Below are 27,428 nucleotides of genomic sequence, written 5' to 3' on the forward strand. Positions count from 1 at the left end.
TGAAGGCTTTAGAGTTATAAAAGGACACATAATACCTGCTTGTAGAATCTCTTCTCTGTCATTAGAATTTTTTTGACAAAAAATGTAATGTATACAGGGAAGGCTTATGTATGTAAATATATGGAAATTACGCTTTGAAGAAGGCAAATTTTGCTGGTGGACTATTAGAAAAGTCCATGGTTGAGGACCCTGAGTGAGAAATTGAGGGTATTATGGAATAGCTTTTTCCCACATATGAAAATTTGGCAAATCAATAACTTTCCAACAGGGTTTGAATAAAGGTGCATCTATGTATGTTCTCAGAATGAAAGTTTGATGCAACCTAGTTAATTCTGGGTGCCTGTTTCCACTTCATTTTCCAAGCTGATGTAAAGAATCTTGAATGCTAAACGGAGAGAGCAGTTTGGTCACAGTTTTGAAGAGACGTTCTTAAAATCGTGCTTTTTGTTGAACGTGCTTTGCTAAGTGGCAATATTTGCCTCTTTACTTGGATAACGATATATGAATGCATAGAAAATAGGGGGAAAAATGCAAACACAAAACCAACCAGCAAACTCTGAAACCTTACTTTTTTTTTTTTTTTTTTTTCCCCCTACTTATATCTTTTCCACTACAGTGAAAAGCAGCAGGGAACTAAAGAGGGCAATGACCAAAGAGTAGGATGCCAGCAAGAGAACAGAACTGCAGGTGTTTCTTAGCAAGAGATCCCTTCTATTCTGCCTGCAGACCTGCTGACACCTTAAGCATTGAGTGTGTGTGTTTCTTCTGGCTTGACTTGTCAGCTTGAACTGTTGTTACATTGAATTGGGCAGCCAAATCAAAGGTGTGATGATACAGTATCACTATGGTTAAAACTCAGTGCATAGCAGAGGTGGTAAATCACACTAACTGGTTCTGTTAATAGTAGTAATTATATAATAAATAATATGTTATTGTTACTTTTTATTTAGTACTATACTAACGTACTAAATGTCACATAAAAAATAGTAATAAATACATTTTAAAATGCACGTTTATGGAAAGAATATACATTTTCCTTGGTACACTAGAGGCAAAGATGACAGACGCTGAAGTTGCTGAGAACTTTTTCTTGAATTTAGGTAGAACATGGAGTTGAAACCTAGTTACCTACTATTTAGTTCTTGTAAAAACTGAGTCAATTTTTTCGGTATATGATTTAGATCTGCCAACGTGTTTATTTAAAATAAAAAATAAAACCCCAAAAATTTGAAATAAAAGACTGTGCTGCGGTTCTCTGAATTATCTTCACTGGAGGTATACTAAGGCTGATGCTGCCCAGCCGGCTGTGGTAGTGAGCACGATGGGTTGCCTCTGAAGGTGAGAGATAATGTGCCACGTTGGTAAGTTGTGCTTGCAAGGGGAGGAGGCTGAGCAGCAGCTGCTGGAGTCCTGGTGTGCTTCATACCCCCTAGTACCTGCCCTTCAGCCCAAGCGCTGCCTTGTGCAGCTTACACGTGTGCTCTCTAAATTTAAATACCTGGTTAGTGAGGAGTAGGATGGGAGTGATACAGGACTTTCTCATCTTTACTTGTGAACTTGCTTTGTCTTTTTATGGATCCATTAGACAGCCTGGCAAGCCTGGGAGCAGGCTGATCCAGACAGCCTAGTGTAATAAATTCTGATGCGAGACTTTTCTGTGTATCTGCGGCAAACACTGCATCTCTGGCTGAGCTACTTTATAATCACTGCCATCTAATCAGCACTGCTTTTCCAATCTAAAAATGAAGGTTTTCTGTTTGCTAAAAAATTAGCAATTCCAGTCAGACATTTTAACTTAACCTACAAGAAACAGATAACTTAGCATGTGCCAGTTTTGGGGCAAGCAAAATTGATGGCAGAAATTATTGTGCGATGTGGGTTCTGGTTCAAACTGATAGCTAAGGTGGATGTGCTTAGCTAGACCTTTCCCTATGCAATGAGCTTCCCCCCCCCCCCCCCCCCCCCAACTCAAATGGTTTTAACCTTAAGGCAAGGATTTATTGTAATAAGTGGACATTTTAAAATGTTTTAAGTAACAAAAAATTTGAAATGGGTTTGGAAGAGAGGACAGAAATAGGAAAGGTTTATATGGCATTTTCCCAGGAATCACTTTTCTAATATGTGATTACTCTGTCTGCTTTGCTTTCCTTCAACATGATAATTACAGACAGACGTGTTGGGATAAACTCCTCTATGTTTAGGAATCATTCAAACACTATAATGCTATGTTTATGGTAAGCCTGTAAATTAGCTGTGAGCACTCCAGAAATCATCATTATGGCTCAGCACACGTGGGGTTCAACACCCACAAACAGGCTTTTCTTGCTGCAGATGACACTTTTGTTTGTCTCAAATGAGGATCCATGCACTATGGGTCATTTGGGAGCTATGTCTCTCTTCCACTTCTAATTAAAACAACTCATTTAAAAGAGGAGGAATTTAATTTTCTCTTCATTATTTGCAAAAAGCCCAAAAGTGATTTCTATCATAGCCTTTTAATGGCAGAAGAAAATGCCTTCCACAAAACAGCAAGGTTCCTCACCCAAGAAAACATCATGCCAGGAGATTTTAAAGGGTCCCTCACAGATCTGGAAATTAAGATTCACATTTTTAAAGTCTTATGAAAGAGGTTTGCACCCTTTTTGTTGCAAAGAGACAGATACTTGCTTTTCTTTAGCAAAAGTGAATGCTTTCTATTCCTTAGTGTCAACCAACTAAGCACTCAGGTATTGCAAGGCTTTAAATTTAAATTTGGACTGCCAGATTTTTCTAATCTGAGATTTGTATGTATGGAAAACAGGGCATGCCAGATCTGCAGAGATGAAGAAAAAAATATTTTTTTTCCCACTTATTGTTTATATATACCATTTTGCAAGTTTTCATGTGCATTTGTAAAATCTTAAAAAAAAAAAAAAAAAAAAGGTTGTCTGAAGTGTAATTCAATAAATGAACCATAATATGGCATTTCCTGGTCAAGAGACTTTAAAATGTGTTTGGGTTATGTTTGGAAGCAGTTATGAACATATGCCAGTTCGGGGATAATTCTGCCATTAAACTCCAGTAGCCCCCACTGCCACCCCTGCTGCCTTCTGATGACGCTGTCTGGTCTTTCGGATCATATTTTCCTAAGACAAATTTGAACAGTTGAACACCTCAGAGATTGTTATTGGTGATGAATGTGGTATATTGATCATAAGAAAAAAGCCTCTGTATTTTGGAGAAATATACTCTTAACATAATGACTCTACTGGGATCCCTCATAGATCTAGAAATTAAAAAATCATTTAGGTTATAATGTCATGGAAAAGGCTTGCATAATTTGTAACAGATAGCAAGATGGGTATTTGCTTTCCATTTACAATTAGAAGTGCAGGTTTTACAGCCAGGGATGTTGACCAGCTTTAGAACTGTTTGAGATCTTGGATCAGGCCTTGACTGTTTTCAGATTTTGCTTCTGAAAAACTGCTGGAAATATTATTCTGGAAATTGATGAGGTCTTTAATTTCTTAACAGTGTTAAAGGAAAGAACATCCCTGCAATCTTAGGTGTGTATTTGTATTCTTGATGTGCATGATATGGTATGAAATTTGCTACTCTCCTCTGTACTATTTCATCAACCTGCCTATGTGCGAGTGTAGTGAAGTTAAGTTTCTGTCAGTACACAGAATATTACTGACATGAGAGACAGGGATGAAAGCACTGGGGAAAAATTGTAGCCTGAAGAAAATTTCAGCCAGTCCACCTTCATTAACTTTAAATGACTTTGGCAAGTCTGAAGTGTAATCTGGAAAGAAACTTGGAAGGCAGCAGGATTGTGGAAGGGGAATTGGGATATGGAGAGGATTTGTGGCCTGCATTGGAGAGGGAATACATGCAGAGTTCAGAACATGATCTGGATTCTGAAAAAAACAAACAAGCAAGCAATAAAATGCTTTATCACTTCATCACAAGTCTTCAAAATATCCATTTAGATCAGTATTGCTATTCTAGTGCTTAATTCGACTGATGGTAATTTATAGGTAATGTTCTTCTCGTGTTAAGTGAACTAGAAGTCACTGGTTTTGCCCTCTACTGGAAAATAACAGCAGTAGTTTTGGCATTATAAAACTTGCTTAATTAAAATAGTCTGCTACTTAAACTTTTAATGACTAAAGTAGTAAACTTCTTTGGTTCTGCAGTGGTTTCATAGTTTCTTCAAATTACTTATCAACTACTAAGATACCACTTAGTATGATGGAGTCAGTATGACAGGAGGAATATGTTGTTGCCCTGTGTATACAAATGTGTGTATAAACATACGAGTATTTTGGGGTATATGTAGGGATTCTGTCTGTGCATTGTATATTGTGTTATTGTTCATATTTTTTATATGCAGTTGTTATATTCTGTAATAAATAGTCACAAATTTGCTCTGAAACAGACTTTTATTACACAACCTCCGAATGTTGGATGTGGTAGTAGTAGTACCTAGTTATATATGATGACATGACTTGGAAAAGACTGAGAGTATCCTGTGGGGAATTGGACAGCTTTGTGACCATTCAGAAGGTAGAACTTGGTTGAGGAACAGATGATTCCAGAGGTTCTTGTAGCTCTAGCCTTTACTTTCAGTCCTATAACTCCAGTTAGCTGGTGTCACTTACTCATAACCCTCAAATTAATTGGATACTGGTGAGCATTCAGTTAAGCAAGAGGGAGGTATGCTAATCATGCCTAATGTCATGACTTTACATCCCAGCCATCACCAGTACTTGTTTGGAAGGTGTATGCATTTGGTGATGTTTTGATGGAAATGACATTCGTTTTTCTTTTTGGCTTATTCTTTTCATGTAGTTTACCCAGCATGTTCAGTTGGTTACACTGATTGATTGGTTGCATCATTAGTATTTGTTCTTAAACATGTTGGTTTTCATACCTCTCTGCAGAGATATTAAAAAAGCCCAACCCAAACCAAAAAAACAACCAAATAAACAAATAAAAAAGGCACTTCTTGGGCTGCTCTGTATGGCCAAATTAGAAATACCAAGGGATGGTCAGAGACCTGTTCTCTCTTCTAGTGTAACAGCATTACTTGGGCTGTATGTTCAGAATACGAAAAGAGGATGTCATATCTATATGCTGGGCAGTAAAAAAAAAAAAATTTAATAATTATTTGTTGATTTCAATGTCTTAATAACAGTGCAAAGCAGAATGAAGCTGAACAGCTGATGTGTAATACATTACCTGCAGATACTGCATTAAATAAATGCAAAGCTTGTTTAAATTTAAAGTGTTAGCATATGTTTAATATTTCCAAATAGTCCCTTTGTGCTACAGCTCAGAGATAGAACATATAAAACCTGAATATGAGTTTAAATAGTCAGACATGATTTTGAGATAGTCTGCCCGATCTGATTCCTTTGAACTGGAATGTGATATAATTTTTGCTTTGCTTTGCAGTTAGCAATTTAGAATCTCGCTGACATTTGTAATGATATAATCACTAGCAAATTTTTTTAATGTCAGTACAATCTCTGAATCTAACCTAAACTTTAGAGGTGTAATTAGTTTAATAAACTTCAATAATAGGAAACTAAGTCTATGATCAGATGATAATTGCAGAATCAAGTTCTTTCACTCTAGTCTGCATGCCTTGCTCCAGTCCTTGCATTGTGCAGTATCATCCCTCTCCTTCAAGTTTACTGCTCTGGCAGCACTGAAAATCACTGCACACCCCTCATCATCTTCAGAGCAGAGTTGGCCATTTTCAAGATGAATGAGACACAGGAGCCTGTTTAAGACAGCCTGACTGCTTTTTCACCAATGCAAACAAGGAGTATTCAGATGAATCTTTTTTCCAGCTGCACCACAAGGGTGACTACTGCCAATGGGAGGTTACATATTAGAGGTCAGTTAAAGGGGAGGGATGGGAAACACTGGGTAAATAGTTTTAAACACAGCAGGCTTTAATATTGATTATCATTCATTGGCCTGAGAAACCTGAGCAAAGTCTGCCAAGCTCTCTGTTCTCATGCTTTACAAGATTTCCCAGTCTGTATATCATGGAGTGCAGAACTTGTGCAATGGCAAAACATGTTAATGAGAAGGTCTTGGGGCAGTGTGCTCTCCCAAACTTTGATTAGAAGCTAAAAGACTTGTTTTGAAGGTCTAGGGGTTGAATCCCATACCTTGCCAAGAAAGTAATGGTAGTCCAAATAATAATAGAAGACTAACATAATTTATAGAAAGCTCCATTCAGCCAAGATGTCCTACAGTTAGTTAGAAATTGGTAATGGTGTGACTGCTCTGTCTTCCCACAGCAGTTATTTAAAGATCATGGCTTACTTGTAATGATCTAGATTTATCATCTATCTGTCGCAATCCCTACCCTCCCTCTCCCAGTTTTTTATAGTACTCAATGTACATAATAGAAATTGGTCAACATATCCTTTCAAAAAGATGTACATTAAGCTCTTGGTGAGTATGGGACCACATCCTCGTCTCTGTGTAGAGACAGGGCTCCAAAATCCAGGGGATGAGCATGAGAGGTTGACTTCTCTGATTTCTGTGGTGAAGGGAATAAATGAAACTGGTTTAAAAGTATATAGCCAACTGAATCACATTCACTAACTAAACTTCTGCTTCTCTCAGTCACCAAATACCCTGAGACTGTCTGACATCCTGAAGAGTGTAAGTGCATGGGCACCATCTCTCTGAACTGGGCAGTAATTCGTCCAAAGCTTTGCAGTAAATAAAGGTGCTTCTGATTTCATTTAAACACATTCTTCAGCTGCTTCTTGGTGGGGGGTAGGAAGATCTATGTGTTAAACATCTTAAGAAACTGTGAAAATATTCAAATAGTTTGGGAACTTACTTCATATTTCTGAGTAGGAATATGCACCTAGCTGTGGGCTTCATAATGCACCTGTGTGCATTGAACTGCTTCTCTGAAAGAAGCTGAAGGGATGACTAAGTCTTCCCAGACAGTGGTGTTAGCAATCATGCCCCATTTTGTATCTCATTTGTATCTCTTCTGCTTGTTTGATGAAGAAACTACAATCATTTTTAGCACTGTCTTCTCAAATTCTTCTGCATGTTGTATACCAATTTATATGAATGAGTTGATGAGAATATCCCTTATGCATCCATTCCAACGCACCAGTGTAGGTACAAATATCATCGCTGAGTTGACTTTCATTTCGATGTAGTAGTCTCATTTTCAAGTAATAATTTGAGTCTTTCCTTATGAGCAGGCAATACTTTTTCCATATATGCATATTTCTGCCATAGCACCAAGTATCTGTATATTTCTTTAATGAAGTTACTTTTATTCCTACTTAATTCTGTGCTTTGTGTTGAATTTTGCTCATGAATACTTCCTAAAATCTGTTCTTTCTTGTGGGTTTAGGTGAGGTTGTAAAAAAACAATTTTTTATAGAAGAATCAAATGGATTATTATTTTAACTGATCGTCACAAGCTGCTTGATATTTTCATAGTAGTAAGAAATTGTTAGTGTGTCTTGTTTCTATGAAGTGACTGTATAATAATAAATATAACTCCTTTATGAGTTTGGTTGGACAAAAAAACTAAAGGAAAATGTGCTGCTTAACCTTCTGGAGAAGCATGAAGCACTCTGTGCAGTAGTCTTTCAGTGTACATAATTCTATACATAGTATATTTTACAGGTTTGAATTTTTTATCAGACTACTGTATAAGTTACAGTTTTTTCAGCTTTAATTTTTATTCTGCAGTCAGATGATGTGTTATCCTTTGATACACTGAGATAAAATGAGTAACATGATATATTGTAAAGTTATATCCTGTATTATGAGTATGTATAGCAACACATGGTCATCCATATGTAGTAGTAAAACCACATTTGGACCAGACTTATGGTCACTTGAAAGAGGAGTCTAGAAACTGTTACTGTATGGATGGTTTAAAGACATTTCATGAGGTGTGGTGTTGTAACATGATGGTACTACATACACTGGGGAAAAGTAAGGCTTCCAGGAAGCAGATTTACAAGGCAATGCATTACACTGCTTTATTCTAAGGCTGTACTCCTTATTACAAAGGAAACCTGTTATATCTCTGCAGATTGATAGCTGTTAAATTGCAGCTTTTGTGAAAATGCCTTTTCATGATATGGTCATTGTGCAAATAAGAGTCTGAAGCGATAGATTATTGCTGGCTAAACTGCATTGCTAAGAATAATGGAAAATTACTGCTGTAATTTAGAGAGGTAAACTTTTGCTGGCCCTCACTGATTTTCATTAAAGCCATGTTGTTCTTGGTATTTGTTTAATAATAAGGATGATTAACTTTAAGAAAATGGGCTTTTGTAAATGGTATTCCTTAACTGTTTGTGATTTGTGTCCAGTCACCTGTCACATTGTATTACTTCCGCTCTATGCTTTTTTATATTTTCTGAGAGTACGAATTCAAGTGACAGAGGATTTCACGTTTATGTTTTCAAATGAAAGTGTTTTGTTGAAAATTGGGTAAAACTTTTATATTTAATATTTTTATCAAGTGGTTGTCCAAATATTTATTAATAATACATAATCCACAAATAGTGGGGAAAAAAAAATATAATCTGCTGATCCCCATGAGGAAGTTGTTAATTTGTTATGTACTATTCATCTATTTCTAATGGTGTTTCCAACATGCTGAATGTTTGTCTCTGGCTCTGTGTCAGCTCTGGACAGCAGAACTAGTATAAGTTGTGATGGAAATAGCTGAACTGTCACCAGAAATGGCTTTCAGAGGCAGCAGTCTTGTAGATGAAATTTTTACTTGTGGGATGCCTAGCAAGGTGTCTGCTAGGAGCAGGAAGCTCAGCCCATGGGTCAGTAGGTACTTGCATACCCAGTTCCCTGTCTCTTGTGGTGCTTTCTAACAGCTCCCCTTCTTGTCCAGGTTTATGCTGAGGCACTGCTCATTTTTCAATGGATGGGATTTTGCTCTCCTCCTCCACTCCTGTTATCCAAGGTCCTCTGCAGTAGCTCAGGGATTCTGAATTCCTTGCAAGTGATTTTGAGGTCTGTACCAGGCTGCCCTGTGCAAGGAAGGCTGAGTAGAGAAAAAAAGATGCACGCTGTGGGATGTTGACCCCTTCCCTGCAGCATGTGTTTGGTAATGCAGACGTGGTCATTTGTTCTCTCCATGTCTTATGGTGACACTCTTGTTCTTACTGCCTGCTCCTGTCCTGAACTTCAGCAGCTGCATTTACTCCCGTAGAAATCAGGGAGGATCAGAACAGATCTTTTATGTACATGAGCTTGTTTCTGCTTATTTCTCTGAGATTTCTAATGAACTGACATACTATTGTAGCAACTATTGTAGTTGCAACTATTGACTAGACTAATTGTAGCAACAAACGTCTGTCCAGTGAGAAGAACCACAGATCTCACGTGGACTTCAAGCAAGCCATGTATCCATCTCCTGAAGATCTTCATGTGTGGGAGAAATTCTACTGTCTGTGGAATGGAGCATGTCAAGCGATATGACATAGTTTTTGCACCTCGTTTTTCTTTTCTTTCACAATTTTCAATGCACACTGTGCAGGATGACTGCCTTATTTAGTAGGGATTTGGAAAATCAACACCTTTCTCCCTAAAATAATCTGTGTCTGCTCCTGAACGCAGGACAATCGTTGCTTACTCCACTGATCCATCTTCCTTGCACAAAAGGGGGAGATTCAGTTCAGCTTCATTATTCATCTTCTTGATCATGAAATATCTGGCAAACTCGAGGTCACATTGCTTTTATATAGAGAATTATGATTCATGGAAAGGAGTGCTTGAACTGCCTAGTGAGAGCTGTGCAGTGAAGTCTTCCTCTGTTCTTCTACATTTCACCCATATTCCAGGAGTTTTGGTGGTGTATATTTATATTGCAAAGAATTAGGTCACAGCTTCTTCTTTTTCCTTTTTGGTAGTACATCGTGTCACAGTAAGCCATGGCAAGTTTGAGGATCAATCCTAAAATACTCATTTTGATAAGAAGTTTAATTATAGTGAAATATTATACCTTCTGTGAATAGCAAGTATCAGATTGAAATGGCTAGGATGCTGCTTTCAAGTCGCAGTATTTTTTCATACTGGATTGTGGACATCAGAAGGTCCATGGGTTATTTCTAAAGGATCTGCAAAAGAAGAGCAATCTTGTAGTCTCTAAATTTAAAACTGCTGTTCTGAGGTATAGCACTAGGGGACACAAATGGAGACAATTCAGTATACACTAGTTTTAAGGCGAAGCACGATCCCTTGTGCCTATTACACCGAAATCTAACCTGCAATTGCAACTTTCTTAACAAGCTATGTTACATAAGGTCCCTGAAATGTAATGAGTACACATCTTTTATGTGTGGAACTGAAGGCACTTAACTTGTAAGAACAGGTGTTTTGTTTGTTAGCCTTCCTGCACAAAAGGCTTTTTTATTTAAAAAACAAACAAACAAACAAAAAACCCCAAAAAACCAAAAAAACCCCAAAGGATTGGCATCTAAAACTTTTTGATGCACAGTTCCATTAATGAAAATGAGCAAGCACCCCCACTTCGTATTGGTAGACAATCTATTTCAGTTAGCTGAGTACTTAAACACTTCTCTGAGGACACATGTATGAGTGTAAATACAATGGGCATGGCTGAACTCCCATCGGGGCAGATGCTCCTTTCTGCCTGAGCATACTTGCCTTTGGAATCTGTTGAACTCCTTTTGAATTTAGATGTGAAGGTACTTACAATTTAGTTGCATTATGGATCCCTGAAAGCTATTAACTGTTGTAGTTTATACTGAGATTAGTTAAAATCTTGTGTTTCTTACCTAGGTTAGAAAAACTGGTTTCTTTTTATATTTTCATAGGAATCTACAGAAGTCATTGATTTGTGTGGTGTTGCACCTGTCTAGGAAAGAGCTGTATGCACAGTGTTGTCAAATGCAATGAATAAAGCATTAAAAACATCAAGCCAAATAATATGCTTTGTTACTTATTTGTATTCAGTACAAGGGTTGTTATGTGTCTCTCTTCAAAGTATAAATATACTGTGCATGTTAAGGAAGATGGCTTCACACTGTACTGCACATTGTACAAACATGGTTTTTTATAGCTGAGAATGAGATACTTAGTTTGCTATAGCGGTGCAGTACTTACTGTATCTAGTATGACTGTCAAATCTGTAATAATTTCTAGAAAGAATTACTATGCCTTGTAAGGACCTAAACTTAGCATTTTGAACATTTCCTTTCCTGAAGTTATGTTTTCCCTCTGATATTTACTGTAAATCAGAAGCATGCTTAACGATATTTTGCCTCTATTTAACTAAGGAAAAGTAACTTGAACTAAGCGATTTCATAGAATAAATAGTTTTACTGCCCATATAAAAATCTCAGTAATTTGAATATATGTTGATGAAACTTTTCTGCCCAGAATATTATTTGCTCATGGGAATAATGCTTGGCAAATCTGTTGATGTGTGATATTCTTGTGACTAAATAAGTTGATGCATCCTTAAACAGAATGCCAAAATGAAAATGTAGATTTAAGTCAAAGGTGTGGAACAGTGTGGGTAGAGTCAGAAAAAGTAGGTGCAACAGAGGGTTTTTTTGTCTGTAGATATATTACCTTACCATCCATCACAGAATGAAACGTTAAATGCTTATATCCTTCTCTGGTTAGCACATTGATACCGCAAAACTGTTGTATCTTCCTACAGTTGAATTCCACATTCCTCCTCATTTCATGTTCTTCCTGTTTCCTTCTCATATGGATGCAGTAGCTCTGAGTACTGGAGACTTTGCAACTACCTTAACACAAATGTGGTTTGTTTTGTGATTTCAGCTATGGTTATTCAAAGCCTCTGCAATGAAAGGAGGTGGCAGAGAACTGGTGATGAGTCTCTTTAACCAAGTAGTAAGCAATAGAACAAGAGGGAATGGCCTCAGGTTGTACCAGGGAAGGTTTAGACTGGATATTAAGAAACATTTCTTTCCAGAATGAGTTGTCAGGCATTGGGCTGGGCTGCCCAGGGCAGGCGGGGGTCCCCATCCCTGGAGGGGTTTAAGAGTCAGGTTACCATAGTACTTAGGGTGGTCTAGTTGGGAACTGTCAATGTTCGTTAATCATTGGACTGGATGATCTTCAAGGTCTTTTCCAACCTATATGATTCTGTGAATACCTGTGAAGTATCATCCATTGTTGTGTACTCTGGGCTATGTTCTTATCAGTAGCATTCATTCTAAGATGTGTCCCTGCCCATGGCAGGGGGCTAAAAACTAGATGATCTTTAAGGTCCCTTCCAACCCAAACCATTCTATGATAAGAGATACAGTTATCCACTCTCTCATCTTGAGCTAGGGTGATACGTAAATACTGATACAGATCATACATATCAGGAATTTTGTAACTGAATTTACTTCTGACCTGCTGCTATTAACTGTACAATGGAAAAGGATATTCATTGCTAGACTGATGGGCTGATCGTTCTGAGGAAGCATGTGATTTCTATTAGCATAACAGAAGAGCGGCTCTAGCTTTGCCCAGAGGCCAAAGGTGATGCCTAAAGAGGATAATATAAAGGATAAGCATAAATGGTATTTCCCTTGAGTACCCTCTGTTCTTCAGATCTGTTGATTGTACATAAGAGCAGAGGAGCATACCAAGTATTTTGAAACACTTCCTTCTAGAAGAATTTCAAAGCAGCATGCATGCTTTGAATAAGTTGTGGTGTTTTTGGACTTTGCCTTCCAAAGGCAGGTGAGTCAGGTTTGCACCTCTTCTTGTTTACCACCCAAACTACCTGGGGAACCAAAATACATATGTGTTCTTGAAAAGGTCAAGAATCGTGAATCTCTCGTTTTATCATCAACTTCCTCTGCTACTTGATTATATCCCATAAATCTCTGTTGCCGTGGAGAGCTGCTCTGAATGGCTCCTTGAACTCTGTTCAGCCTTCTTCCTAAAAAATTGCCTTCCCATCTGTCTATCTGTTTGTCCTCCCCAGCTAGCCTCTTGCTGTTGGATTTCTCTTTTCAATCCAGTGTTGCTGAAGCAGACTGGGTACACAGAGGTGACTAGTCCGAGAGTTCTGGCTCATAAAGGAAAAGCACACAGTAAAAATTCAATTCGCTTGATATTTCTTTTATTTGCTTAATATTTTATACTTACCATTTGGTGAAAGGGGGTGGAGGGGGAGGTTGTTTGTTGCCTTCATTTTTAGTTGTTAAGTGTAGCTGTATCGAAATGACTTAGTTAATGGTTTTCTGGCTTATCATCATCAATACAAGTGAGAAGTATTTTAGTGTTCAGTTAAGACCAAATGTTTTCAGATAAGGAGATGATGTCTTAAGGCATTTTTATTGATATTTAATTATGCATATCTTTCTATATAGTGCATGGCATTTAGGCACACATGCAATATACACTATAAGTAATCAGCCTATTTGGTTTGATTCGGCTGCCATTAAATGATAAATTGCTACTGATTCTGGATTTAATGCTGGATTCTTGGCCATAGCATATTTAAATATTATTGTGGGTAAGTAAGGTTTTGATTCTGTTTACAGGATTAATAAGTTTGGATGGTGTTGGTTTTAAAGCTCCTAATGACAAAAACTGTATGAAAATTCTTTCACAAATTTCGTTGATGCATGAGCTGTAACCAGGTTGTTACTGCAGGGTCTTCTTGTGCAATAATTGTACTAGATAAGATAGAAAGTTTGAACAGAGAATCATACTTGTCCTCAACCACTCTAAATCCTTGCTCTGAACAACATTTCCAATAGGTTGGAGTATACAATATATACCTAAATTACTCTGTAATGTCATCTTACAGTGAAGTGAAATGGTTAGTGTGTTAGTGATATAACTATTAACTAACTAGAACTATTTATGTTCAGTAAATAGCTGAAATGAAAATTTGTCCCAGGGATGAGTTATTGCACAGCACTGATTCTTGAAAATTTCCGTAAGCTATTCAAAAACCATATTTTTTTGATTCCACAGCAATAGTAAGGTAAAGACATGAAATCTTGCTTAGCCAAAACATTACCATTAAACTGAAAAAATATGACCAGATCTACGTATTTTAATTTAGCAGATACCCAAAAATATGTCAAGTAGATTGGATTCCAACATATTCTGTGGATGGCTCAAGGTAATTTGTGTACGTGTTTAAACTTATGGCTGGGATAGAGCAAAATTGATTTAGGTGACCGATTTTGAAAAAATAATTAGGCTGGTGCTGTAAAAAGCTGTTAATCAGACAAGATATGGCCATTGCACTTTTTAAAGACTAATGATATAATCCTTTGGGACAGTAAAATATGTATAAACTATTAGAATGAAATTTTATTTATTGAAAAGTTAAAAAATACAGATTAGCGAGGTTCACTTTTTTATTGAAAGAGGAAGATAAAACACTGCTTTTTCATTTGCTTCTCTTTTTGGAGTTCCTTGGAAAGTTTAGAATCTTCCTTTGTGTCAGAGATCCATCTGCCTGTACCGAAACCTGGCTTTCAGGGACTCATTTTGAAACTGGACAGTTGAACCCCATATACAAGGTTGTTTTCAGTAAGCGTGGCCGTTAACAGCGGGATTGTTTTCAAGATTTATGATTAGAACTAGCTGTCTGCTCCAAGAAATAACTCACTGTAACCTAAACGCTTTGATTTTATATCCACTGAAGTTCCAGTGAATCAAGAGAAGCTCATCTCTGATGTCCTTATAGGAGCAGATGTGGTTCAAAGTAAATTAACTAATTAATTTCATAGATAATTCTTTATAGTCACAGACTGAAACTTGAGAAAGGGGAGAAATTCCACATGGCCCAGCATGCTGTTTTGATTGTAAAATACGTCGTATCTCAATACTGTTAGGAAACTGTGCACATTGGTAAATAAAGCCCCAGTGTGAATATAAGAGAGCAGGATAGCGGGGATGGATACTCTATATACCAAGATTTTTATTTATTTTCCAGAAACCCAGCTGGCTCATTTGGCTGGTCTTCTTCATTCGTTTGATGTCTTTGTGGTATTTTATCTCTAGAGGTAAATTATGTGAGTTACAATGAAATACCAATACTAGGAGAGGAAAATTATCCAGACATTTCCTTTCCTCAGACATCTGTGTCTATCCCTGCTGGATTTCCTTAGTTTCTGCCTTTCACTGGGCTAATTCACAAGCTCACTTTTGTCCTCTTAATACTTTTTATTTGTTACCTCTTGAAAAGCTTTCTATGATTCTAAAAAATGGTGCGTTGTGGTTTTTTTTTGTTTTTTTTTTTTGTTTTTTTTCTGAAAATATTTCTAAGCTTTCCTTCTTCCAACAAGTGCATTTTGTAAAATTTTGTGGTAAAATCACGGTGTGGGATTCTTCATACCTCATTTTATTGCATCGTTTCATTGTTCACTTTTCTCATCCAGGTAGGTAATCTGTACAGAAGAGATCATCGTCAGTTTGTTCTAAACTTCCTCACGTTGTTGTGGGGAGAACAAGAACAGGATCCCATGTTTCTCTAATGCTGCCACCACAAGTTTGTTTTGATATATCCCGTGTGAATTGTTGGCAGATGAATGTTTCCATACAGCAGAAAGCCAGTTACTTTCACCGGCATTGTTGGGGTATCTTCACAGCAATTGCCTTTTCTGTCTTTGAAAAGTCATTAACTTTCCCAGTTGCTGCCCCATCATTCATAACAACTATTTGGAGAGTTTTCACTGAAAGGACAGTGAAAGGGGAGACCTCATCACTCTCTACAACTACCTGAAAGGACATTGTAGAGAGGTTGGTGCTGGTCTCTTCTCACAGGTGATTAGTGACAGAACAAGAGGGAATGGCTTTAAACGGCAACAGGGGAGGGTCAGACTGGACAGTAGGAAAAAATTTTTCCCAGAAAGAGTGGTCAGAGTGGAACAGGCTGTCCAGGGAGGGGGGGGAGTCCCCATCCCTGGGTCTGTTTAAGGGTCGTTTGGATGAGCTGTTGGGAATATGGTGTAGGGGAGAACTTTGTAGAGTAGGGCCAATAGTTGGACTCAATGGTCCCAAGGGTCTTTTCCAACCTCAGTGATTCTGTGATTCTGTGACAAACTCAGGAGCTCTCCACATGAACTCAGGTGTTCCTCGAGGTGAAAGATGTGCTGCATGGCTAATTTAAAGTCACTTTCCCATGGAAAAAGAGGTCTTTTTGTGTTCTTCAAGACACTATTTACTTGCATCAGTTTAGTGCTGACTAATTACATGAATAAAGCAGAAGGATGCTGCTTGTACAAACCATGAGGAATCAGACACCTAAATTTAAAAAACAGCAAAACATTTATCTTCAGTCATGACAAGGGGCATAAGAGGAATTATCCTCAGCTATAGTCTATGGCATAAAAGCTGTCCTCCTGGCTAATTGATATATTAGGTCACATAAATTTTTCCATATTTATTTTCGTGGTGAAATACTTAAAGGAAATGAGAAACTTTTGTATATATCTTCATAAAGGAAAAATATTTTAGGATGATGCTAACACTTTACACTGATGTGCAGCACCACATGATCCTGTATGTGTTAGAGTGACTGATTTATATCAAGTAATATTTGAAGATATAAAGCAAATATAATTTGTCTGAAAATACTTCTTATTCTCCCTTATCTTTCTTGCAGGCTTCAGTACTCCACTTCTTACATGTTGTGATTCTCTTTCACACAAAATCTTTACAATAGCTGGTATTCATCCAAATAGCTATGGTACAGCCTGCTCCACACTGCCTTTTTGTAGAACCACGATTTTGCCCTTCCTCATTGAAATATTCACAGTGTAAGACATTTCTGAAACTGAGGAAGGTGAAATTTATCTAGAAAGGAGACATCTTATGCATAAACTTTTCACCAAATGACCACACAGAAGTCCCTGCTGGTTCACATGAATCTTTTCAGGATATTATCAAGTTCGGTCACAGACTTACTGACATCATTTCAGCCACTGAAAACATTTTTCACTTGCCTTTCCTGGATGAATAGGAGTTCTGACAGAGACACCGCAATTTCCAATGCTTGAACAATCTGTGAAAGAAAACCCAGGTGTGTTGAAAACCCAGACAGTGTGCTGCAGCCCAGGGAATGGCTCATGAGCTCTGTGCAAAACTAGTCTTCTTCCATAATTAAGTGATGTTGTTTCACTGTAATGGCGTGTTGGGTTACTTTAATGCATTAGACATGACACTGTATTATTCAAAGAATGTAAGGGAGCAAAAACCAGTGGACTCTGCAATGATCTGTAGAAACCCTGTTTGTATTCCTTTATATTTGTTTAATTGCTATTCTGGCATAGAAAAAAAATAGTGACCAACTTCAAGTCTTGTAGCAGGCCCTGATAAGCCAAGCAGGTAGTATAAAATTAAATGGATATATTAAAGAAAAAAAAAAAAACCCAAACCCAAAAAACAACCACAAAGCCTATCTGTTATCTAGCAAATTTCTTAGGATAAAACCATGACCTGAAAATACAGAAGCTTCTGCAAAATGAATCCCTACAGGCTCCCTCTGGAAATGGGAAAGAACATGCTTGATTAAGCTGGTGCTAACCTTTCAAAATCATGTTTCTCTGATATTTATTCCTTGAAATAATAAAAGGGGACATGTCAGGTGTTGGAAAGCCATAATGTACTCCCTTGCTTGTTACTGCCCTTTTCAACTTGAATGTTCTTCTCCAAGAGCAAACTTTCGAAATAAAAAGTAAGGCCTTGGTTCGTCCTTTTTGTTGACCTTTATACATTTTGTGGGTCCGCATTTGCACCAGTTATTACAAAGTAAGAAAATTTCTGTTCCTTTTCTAGCTTTGCTAGACCTTAGTCTTCTCAGTGACAAATGGTGTAACACATTCACAGGTCTATGTGGACAGATTTGGAGAACTTAAAACCTCTCGCATGAGGTCTGCAGAAGCCCATGTACCCCCCCTCTGCAGAGCCCCTGCCCTGCTGCCCCCTCCTTCCTTCCCAGCCAGCTCAGCTAGTGCTGCAGGGGGCTGGCACGGGGGCCCAGGCATTGCTGGACAAGGATGGGGAGACGAGTCGGGCTCCAGGTTGAGTACAAGGAACACATCAGTGTCCACTGGGGCTGCAGCTGGGCTGGTCTTGGGGTGATGGCAGTGGGGGGTCCCATGCAGGGCGCTGGTGGGGGGTGCCTGAGGTCCAGGCAGCTCGTAGCCCATGTGGGAGGGCAGGGGGGCAGCTGCTAAACCGGAGGTTAGTAGCAGCAGAGAAACCTGCCAGCGAGGATCGTGCATGCTTTTGCCATGTGGGACGCCAGGGAGTTGCCAGGTCCTTGGGAAGAGAGTAATTTCTGCTGTTTGTAATAACTAGTAAATTATTTCCACCCTCACATGTTGCTGTGCTTTGCCAGAAAGTACATAATTTTGTTTAATTTCTACCAAATTGCTCCCATGGTGATAATGGGGGAGTTTTCTCCCTGGGCGCCTCGGTGAGATGTTTGTGTTGGGAATTGCATGTTCTATACTGTTAATGAATAGAGGCAGGAATTTAATAACTTAAGAGTTTGGAAATGTGCAGGGTGTCTTGGGAGGAAAGGTTTTCCTTTCAGCTCCTGCGCTTCAGTGTTTGTGTTTACTGCAAGTTTTGCATGGGTCTGTATAGTACCACAAAGGAAGACTGTATGGCTGCAACCTGGATATTGATGAGAGTTAATGGTTCACTTCATGTTTACCAGGGGATCAATACATCATTTCAAGTAATCCAAGAGAAATGGTACCAAGTTACATTATTTACCTACATTTGAGATTGGCACAAATAATTTCCTTCTCTATATTTTTGATGTGATGCTAAATTACTCAGTTTAAATTCATGACTAATTTCTGGCTTTCAGTTTTTTGACTCTTCATAAAAATGCCAAATAACTACTATAATTCATTAAACAGGAAACAGCTTGCACGGTATATGTAGACCTAGCATGACATGCCTTAGATATTCTATTTTTATATTTAAGTTACAGTGGTTTAAAATAAGAGAAAAATAATTTTTGCTGGATCTCTATGGAAGATACAGAGTGAGTAAGAATGAAGTAATTAAGATAACTTTAAAGTCCTACTTGTAGTCCTGTCATAATAAACTTGTTTCTAGCAGGATAAAATCATCCTCTGGATTGCTTTTTAAAACGTGTTTCATATTGCTTTTGGTTTCTCTCATAATATTGTCTTACCCGTGAAACAACTGTCCTCAACAAGACTGCCAAGCGAAAAATCAATTTGGTTTTATGTTGACCCCTATTTTGTTCTGGTTTAGCATTTCATTTTCATTTAACAAAAGGTATACTATTTTAGATAACAAATGTTTCTTTCCTTAACTAACCAAGTACTGCAGCTTTTTCCCTAGTAGACATAAACTGCTGTCAGGCCTTACCTCAGCTGTTAGAGCAGCTGGGAATGTGCCCTGCTGGTCTCATGGAAACGCTAGAGCTAGGAAACAAAGATATCGTGAAAATAGCTGAGGTTGAGGTTTCGAGAGAAATACTCCTGTAATTTGTTGGAATTGGGGAAGTGAAATGTGCAATTCTGACAACAGTGACAGATTACAGACTTGGTACACTAATTAAAAACCAACTTACTCTGTTATATTAATCTGTGAATTGACAGCACCAGAAAGAGCTTCTCTGTTTTGTGCACAGGCATGGGAATGTTCAAGTGCTCTTCTCCTCAAATGACAGAATTTTTATTGTATACAAAATTCAAGAATAATGTTAAGCAAGAAGCAATTGTAGGATTACTTCCTTCTGGTGTGAAACATATGGGGAGATGTTTTGCTATAAACTCTATGTTCATGTACAAGACAGAAAGAAACAAAAAATTTTCATTTGTTCTTTTCCTTCTCTTTTCTTTGCTGTTTTTTGCTTACATGGCTCTGGTAGAATCCAGCTAAGAAACTAGAACAGAAAAATCAAATAAAGCATTACTTAATAATTTCCACAACTGCTTCTAACTAAATTTTTATTCATATCACTGTAACATCTCGGGATTTTCATGCTTTGAGATTTATTTGTGGAATTCCTTTGTATAAAAGTTTCTTGTATTGGATAAGTGGTACAGCTTCCTTCCACCCCCCACAGATAATCTCAATAGATGGGGCCACTAAGGGAGGCAAAAGAACGTATTTCTGATGTGCATATAAAGCACATCTGATATTACATCTGTATTCCTATTTCAGCAATGACTTAGACGGATGTCTTGATAGATGACAAGATGACAGTTAAATGAAAATAGCTGAATAATTTTGCTTTTTTACAAACATCAATTTAGTTTGCTTTTGAACATAGAAAAATAGAATTTAAATTCTATATGTGTCACAAAACACTAAGTCTGTATAAAGCAGAGGAATGATAATGCTTTTCAGGAAGAATGTGAAGCTTTAAAAATCCCAAAATGGACAGTTCTGTAGATGTTTAAGGATACAATATATAGTTGAATCTCTTATACTTTTATTTATTTATTTGCTAGATCTTCACTAAACTTTCTCTCTCCCCCCCCTAAACTTAATGGATAATATGTCCTTGAATATTCTCCTTATAGGAATTTAAATATCTGTTGAAGTTCCTAAGGCTGCAATTTGCTTGTAATCTTCCATCTGTTTCAAATTCATTGTAAACACATACAGTCAGATCTTCAGCTCTATGAAAGCATCACATGAAGTCAGTGCAACTATATTACATTTCTTCAGATGAGAATCTTGCTTGTGATATTTGTATTTCCATTGAACGCAAGCTTGTCTTCACTATATAGTTATGATTTTTTTTCACCATTCTGATCACAAATTGATATTAATTGCCTGATTTCGACTAAAGTTCACATTCACAATTATGTGAAAAGGATTCATGTAATATTGGTGTGAACTTTACAAAACTGTTCAATTAAAATCCCTTTAATAAATGATTTTTTTCTAAATGTTTACAAAAGGAAAGGATTTATTTTTAGTACTTTTGTTGTCAAACTCCTGTAATGGTAACACAGGCTGTTGTGCACAAGACCGTTGTTCTTTGCCCAGGAAGGTGACTGGTCTAGCTTAAAAATCTGTATTTACTAGTTAGAAAGGTCATACTTGGAAATATCCAAGTACGTTGTTTTTTTGCACTAAAAGACTTCATCTTCGGTTGCCTTATTGAAGAAGTTCCTTGTGATGCATGAAGGACCAAGGTGTATGTATCACATGAAAGAATTATTCCACTACATTAGTAGCCATAAGCCACATTTAGAAATGACGTAGAGTGAAAGGAATGGAAATAATCTATTTAATTTACAGTAAATTATTGTACTTACTTAATTTTACTGTTATTTAGCATAATCTCAAGTAAAAACCAGGATAAGACAAGAGCTAGAGAAGAAAACTGAAGTGATTGATTTTTCATTACAATATTTTTTTATGTTCAGTTAGGAAGCTACAGCCAACTTTTGTTTCATGGCATTGTCTCTAGATATCTAATTTACTTTGTAATAGTAAGTCAGTAATTAAACCATTAAATGCTGACTCTGAGCATATTTTCTGTGTGCTCGGTTTCTTTATCTGTAAGTGTCCCCAGATAAATAGCTCATTTGTTTCTTTGTTTAAGTATATAGTGCAGGCCACAGGGAAATAGCTCCTAGAAGGATTCAGCTATCAAATCTTCCTAATTCAATTCATTTCCCCGATATGTTTTATAACATCTGTAATTAACCAATAACCACTTCAAATCTTGGCCCTGGCATTCAAAATGACATCTTTGAGGTACCAAAGAAGCCATGGCAAATGATTTTATTACCACTAGTGGTGTGTATTTTGTACCTTTGATATCACTCTTCATGGTCTGACACAAGTCATAAGACTTCTATTGCTGTCAACCTATATAAAATCCTGGTGTCAGGTTCTTAACATTTGGGAAGTAATATCACTCCTCATCATCTATTAAAAAAAAAATAGGCACTCAGTTTGCTCTGAATAGGTTTCCATAGATAAGATAGAGAACTTGTAGAGCTGAGTTACTGTTCTCACTAATAATTGTATGTTTAACACCATCTTGCCATGAAACCTAAGTCAATTAATCTGTTTCTATTCCCCACAAGTGTAAAATAGGATAGCAGTTTGCAATCATGTTCATAAAACTGTTTAAGTTAAAAGCACCATGTGTGTCTTTCCTGTAAATGCTGTGTAAGAAATCTTCAGTGGTTAATATCTTCTTTTTTAAATCAGAAGCTTTTATTTCAGCAGGAGTTCATGCTTTCTGTATTTGAAAATGATGCACTTAAGTTGCCCCTACTGGTTAGGAATAAATACTGAAATAAAGTAAAAATAAAGAATTATATAGTTTCCTGTGTATAGTTTTGGTACTCTAATAATTGTGATGTATATAAATCTAGAATGTAAAATTAAAAAATAAATTTAGATCTTGCAGTGGTTTTGTAAAAATAGACCAATGAAAATGCTCAGAAATTTAGTGCCAACAGAATATATTATTGTGTTGCCTATTTCTGATAGATGTTGTTAAAAATAAAAGGCACCTGCCCTTATGCTGTATAAAATATTATGAATACTGTAAAAGCCTAAAACAAATATTAGAAACAAATCTTCTAGCAAACCGACAGCACAGCTGTGTCAGTGCAGTTACCAGTCACAGCCTGTGAGGCCATTGTTTGGATTTCCTTCCATTTAAGTCCTTTAACAAGGACACTGGCAGCCTGCTGGTTGTCCCTGGAGTCCCGTCCATGTGTTAATTCTACATCAGGCATCAATGGACCATGTGCTCTGAATGGAGCATGGTTGGTAGCGAGCCCAGGAACAGGAGTGAACTTAGTACCTGGGGATGATAAATCTACTGCAGGGTTTGACAGCTTCCACCAAGTCCAATGAACCTGTGGAAATGAAGTATCCCTCAGAAATTAGACCCTGAAGTACAGGGCTTCTTCATATATATGTAATTTATTTCCATTGTAACTAAAAATTGGTGTGAATTTATTTGGTCGCAATCCTAATAAGTGTGATGAATCTAAAGCTGCCTGCTGGAGATGGGTTGTTTAACAGTGGGTGGCTGTCTCTAGGGAGCTTCCTCAGTAAGTACTGATTTGAGTTGTCTTCAAGTGATCAGGCACTCAGGAATTTCCTACGTAAATATCTGTTTGTCACTTTTTGGCAAGTATCTTAATTAGCTGTGGTACTTATGATCAGTGTTGTTTACTAATGATACGAGTATGATAGGGCACATCAAGTTATTGGAATGCAACATAAGTTTGGTAGCAATGGTGGACCAAAGAGAGCAGAAGAATTAGAAATTCTGTTCATTTCAGATTTGTACAAAATCAGTAATCTTTCATTGTGTTTGGTATTCTAGGATGTCATGTCCACGTTCTTCCAGTTTGGGGCTTCCATCCAGCAAGAAGCCATCATCATGCTGAAGATCATGCAGGATTATGACTGGCATGTGTTCTCTCTGGTGACCACCACATTCCCTGGATATCGAGACTTCATCAATGTCATTAAGACCACAGTGGAAAATAGTTTTGTGGGCTGGGACATGCAGAACATCATCATACTCGATACCGCCTTTGGAGATGCCAAGACCCAAATTCAGCTGAAGAAAATCCATTCATCCGTCATCCTGCTGTATTGTTCCAAGGATGAAGCTGTCTATATACTGGATGAGGCTCGTTCCCTGGGCCTTACTGGCTATGATTTCTTTTGGATAGTTCCCAGCCTTGTTAGTGGTAACACAGAAATCACTCCCAAGGAGTTTCCTTCAGGACTCATTTCAGCATCTTATGATGAATGGGACTACAGTTTAGAAGCTCGGGTACGGGATGGCCTTGGGATTATTGCCACTGCTGCATCAGCCATGCTGGAAAAATATTCATTCATTCCAGAAGCAAAAACTAGCTGCTATGGACAACTGGAGAAAAATGACCGGCCATCTCACACCTTGCACAAGTAAGACTTAGTGATTTTATTTTTTTTTTTTTTTTCCCATATGTAACCTTAGCAATTTTCCATTCTATTGCCATTATATGTTTCTTGGAGGAGAATATTTTTTTTTGTTAATCCCATCATGCCGTTTTTAAGCAGTGATTTTCAGGTGTTCCAAGGGAACATGCAAGAGGACTTGCTGCACTAGTAACTCTGTGCATGTAAATGATGTCATGTGCTGTGGAAAAGAAATACTGCTCTGGATCTGATGTAGAAGATTCCAGAAACTGATCTTAGGGAGTATAATGCTCAGTTAATAAAATTGTGCCATTGTTTACTTTGAGGTAGAATTGCCAAAATGCTCTGGAGGCGATGCCTCAATCGCATCAGCAGCAACCTGGTAGTATTTCAGAAGGCAAGAGATGTGCAACGTTAAAGAGGTGTCTCTGGAAATTACAGAAGTATTAGATGAGTTAGGCAGCTTTTATCACCTAATGACTGAAATCTGTCACTTCTGCTTGGGAGGATTTTATTTTTGTCACCTCCACTAGAATAACTGCAAAAATTAATCTGCATTAATCCAAGATGATGTGGATGTTTTCTCAAAACAGTTTGTCATATGAGAACTGCCAAGGTTTATATTAGGATTCTTTGCTGCTTTTTTTTTTTTTTTTCTTTTTAATTATCCCTTTTAGATGTGGTACTCTTGATTACTTCTACACAGTAATATATTTCTTTACCTGATTTGTGAGAGGAAGTAAAGGGAATCTTGCATATTTTTTAATAACTCCTCACAATATCTCATATGGAAGCTACTAAACAGTATTTATGAAATTTATTCTGATCAAATATTGCAGATGAAGTGTTTTCTACAAAAAAGCGGGATAAAATTGGCACAAGAAGGAAAGTCAGTGCTGACTTCATATAGGAGATTGTGGAATATTTTTAATCTTCTGAGATGTAGGTGCATATTTAGATTAGGAGTTGATTGCCATATGATGTCCTGGAGCAGTTGTTTTCCATGAAAATGGCTTATTTGTGCACAGTATTTTTCAGAAACTTGCTTAAAAGCCAAGTAAATGGATGCTAACATTTCATACATGTATTTTATAAACAGTGTGACCAAAGTTCAGAAACTTGCACAGTTCTTAGTTAGGACTTGCCTTTAGTATGACATTTGGTATGACAGTTATTGTGTGTGCTGGCAATGCCAGATAAAAGTGAAAGCTAATAGCATCCCGTTAACCAGGTTCTGTGCCTTAACAGTGGCAAAGAAGTCCACTATTAATATTTGAACACCAGTTTCTCTGAAAGTTAAACTGTATTCTGTTGTCAGAAGTGTTGTTGTTTAAGATACTGTGATTCAGTTGGAAGGGCCACAAAAACTTGAACCTGTTTTCAAAAGGACTCCTACCCTGTTGTTTGGGTAATATACTAGTGTAGACTTGAATTAGATATTCAGGATAAGTTGTCTACCTTCAAACAATCATTTTTTTTTTCTCATTAAATCTGTATGACTACAAGAATATGACTTGTGAGTGTTAGAGCAGTGAAATGAGACTTCACCAGGAGATTCTGAAGTGTGCAGTGCATGATGCACATAGAAATTATTAATAGAAAAAAGTTGTAATATAGTGCACTGTGGTTAATAAAGTCACTTCCCAAAGCAAAACACTGAGCTGTGAAGTGAAAATATATTTTCTGTACTGGAGATTCTTTGAGCTTCTCTGACACCACAAGAACCAGCAGCAGGCTGTTTTTAATTTAGAAATGTCAAAATTGTACTAAAATGAATAAACTTTAAGTAGTCCTTCTTATGTAATAACTCTCCAAGACTATTCTTGTCACATAATGCAGAAAAGGAAGTATATACAAGCATTTAGCAGTGCTAAGTAATCTCTGGGAGCTGACCAGTCGCTCCATGCCAAGGTGGATTACATAAATTCATTGTACTTTTTTTATCCTCATCACTAAATTGTAGGTTTCTTCCTTAAATGACAAATTAATGCCTAAATTGGGGGTTTATTCTGAAATGTAATCTTCAAAGTTTCAGGTCACAGGTAGTGCAGCTTTATATTATAAACTGCAAGATAAATGTATATGATGCTGTATTAACGAGTTCAGTTGGACAAAGGATTTTGGAGCATCCTCACAGTGAGAAGGGCTAAAGTAATTATAAACAGCTTATGGATTTGGGATCTGCTGTACTGTTCATGCTGGAAAAGGGTGTCACAGAAGTAGGGTTGCACAAAGGGACACTTCTTGCAAACTCAGGAGGAGACAGCTCAGTGGAAAGCAGGGAAAAGGCTCTGTAAGGTGATACTTGAGCAAAAGCAAGCTCCAGAATGGAGCAAAACCCCAGGATTTTAAGACTCCATCTATTATAATGAGACTCTAATTCATCTTTAAACCCGGCATAGTATTCTAAGGCTATGCCATAATAGCTAATTTGCTTGTAAATGGAAGATGGTAATGCTTTATGTGTGACTTTCCGCATCTAGATAGTGATTTTCATCTCCATTTATAAAGAAATTCTATGTAAAGAAGGCTGTGAAGTGGAAGCTCCTCCTTCCTCTTTCTCAAATCCTTTGAGTATGAAATTGGTTTGAAGATATATATGCTTTGAAGCACACAATTTATCCATCCCCTGTCTCTACAATTCCAAGATGCTTTTATTGGCTTTCTAGACTCAGAAAAAAATCAGGTTTGCTTTAGTTTTTGAAATGATTTGATCAATGTTCATTTCTGATACACATGGGAAAACTAGTTTTTCCCTGTGAATAAAGGATTTAAACTAAAATACAGGGATCATTTTCAATGCAATAAGAAAACATACATATATATATATATGTGTGTGTGTATTGATTCAAATCATCTTCTCCCATCTGTGTAAGACCCAAATTCTCCCAAGGCAGAAAAATATTACCGTGTGAAATACTGGCACTAGCGCAGCAGGATACATAGAATTAGCAGCTCATTAATGCAATGTCAGTTGAACAAATGCTTGCTCTCTCTCAGAAAAGGAAAACAAGTAAGCAAACAAACAGCAAACCAAAATAACCCTGCCAGTCGCAGTGGAAAATGCTGCTGCTTTGTGAATAAAAATGCTTCTACTTTGTCTAGAAGAGTACTCATGTTGCTTATAGAAGTCATAACCCTGGGAGATACTTTTCACAACATTTCCAACCACTTCGATGTGAACGAGGATGGATGGGGATGACCAAGCTGTTGCTCTGTTGTCATTATCCTGAAAAGCAAAAAGATGTGTCCATCCATAGGTAGTCAGGCGTTTACCACGTGGTGTTTATATTTGATTACTTTCAATTAACCAAATACAACCAATTAATATGCACAATTTAGAGACTCATGTTATTTTCAGTAGTGAAGGTGTAGGGCTAGAAAGCTGTCTACACAGCTCTGAGCGGGCTGTCAGTTCATACCCTTCCCAAGCATAGTTTCCTTCATTCGTCATCACCGAACCAGGGCGCAGGAGCAATGTGAAGTGCAAAAGGCCAGGTGTGAATGCG

The 27,428-nt window shown here is 37.4% G+C and overlaps 1 protein-coding gene across 5 annotated transcripts in view; it reads left to right on the forward strand.

Annotated features, from left to right (window-relative positions):
* Positions 1-27,428, forward strand: part of GRIN2A (glutamate ionotropic receptor NMDA type subunit 2A) — a 192,582-nt gene that overhangs the window by 80,270 nt on the left and 84,884 nt on the right. For all 5 annotated transcript variants that reach the window (XM_074918783.1, XM_074918787.1, XM_074918782.1 and 2 more), the window contains one exon: positions 23,333-23,925. In XM_074918783.1, coding sequence (XP_074774884.1) covers positions 23,333-23,925 — 593 coding nt within the window. The remainder of the gene's footprint in view (positions 1-23,332; positions 23,926-27,428) is intronic.

Source organism: Athene noctua, chromosome 15, assembly GCF_965140245.1.
Source record: "Athene noctua chromosome 15, bAthNoc1.hap1.1, whole genome shotgun sequence".
Classification (NCBI taxonomy): Eukaryota; Metazoa; Chordata; class Aves; order Strigiformes; family Strigidae; genus Athene; species Athene noctua.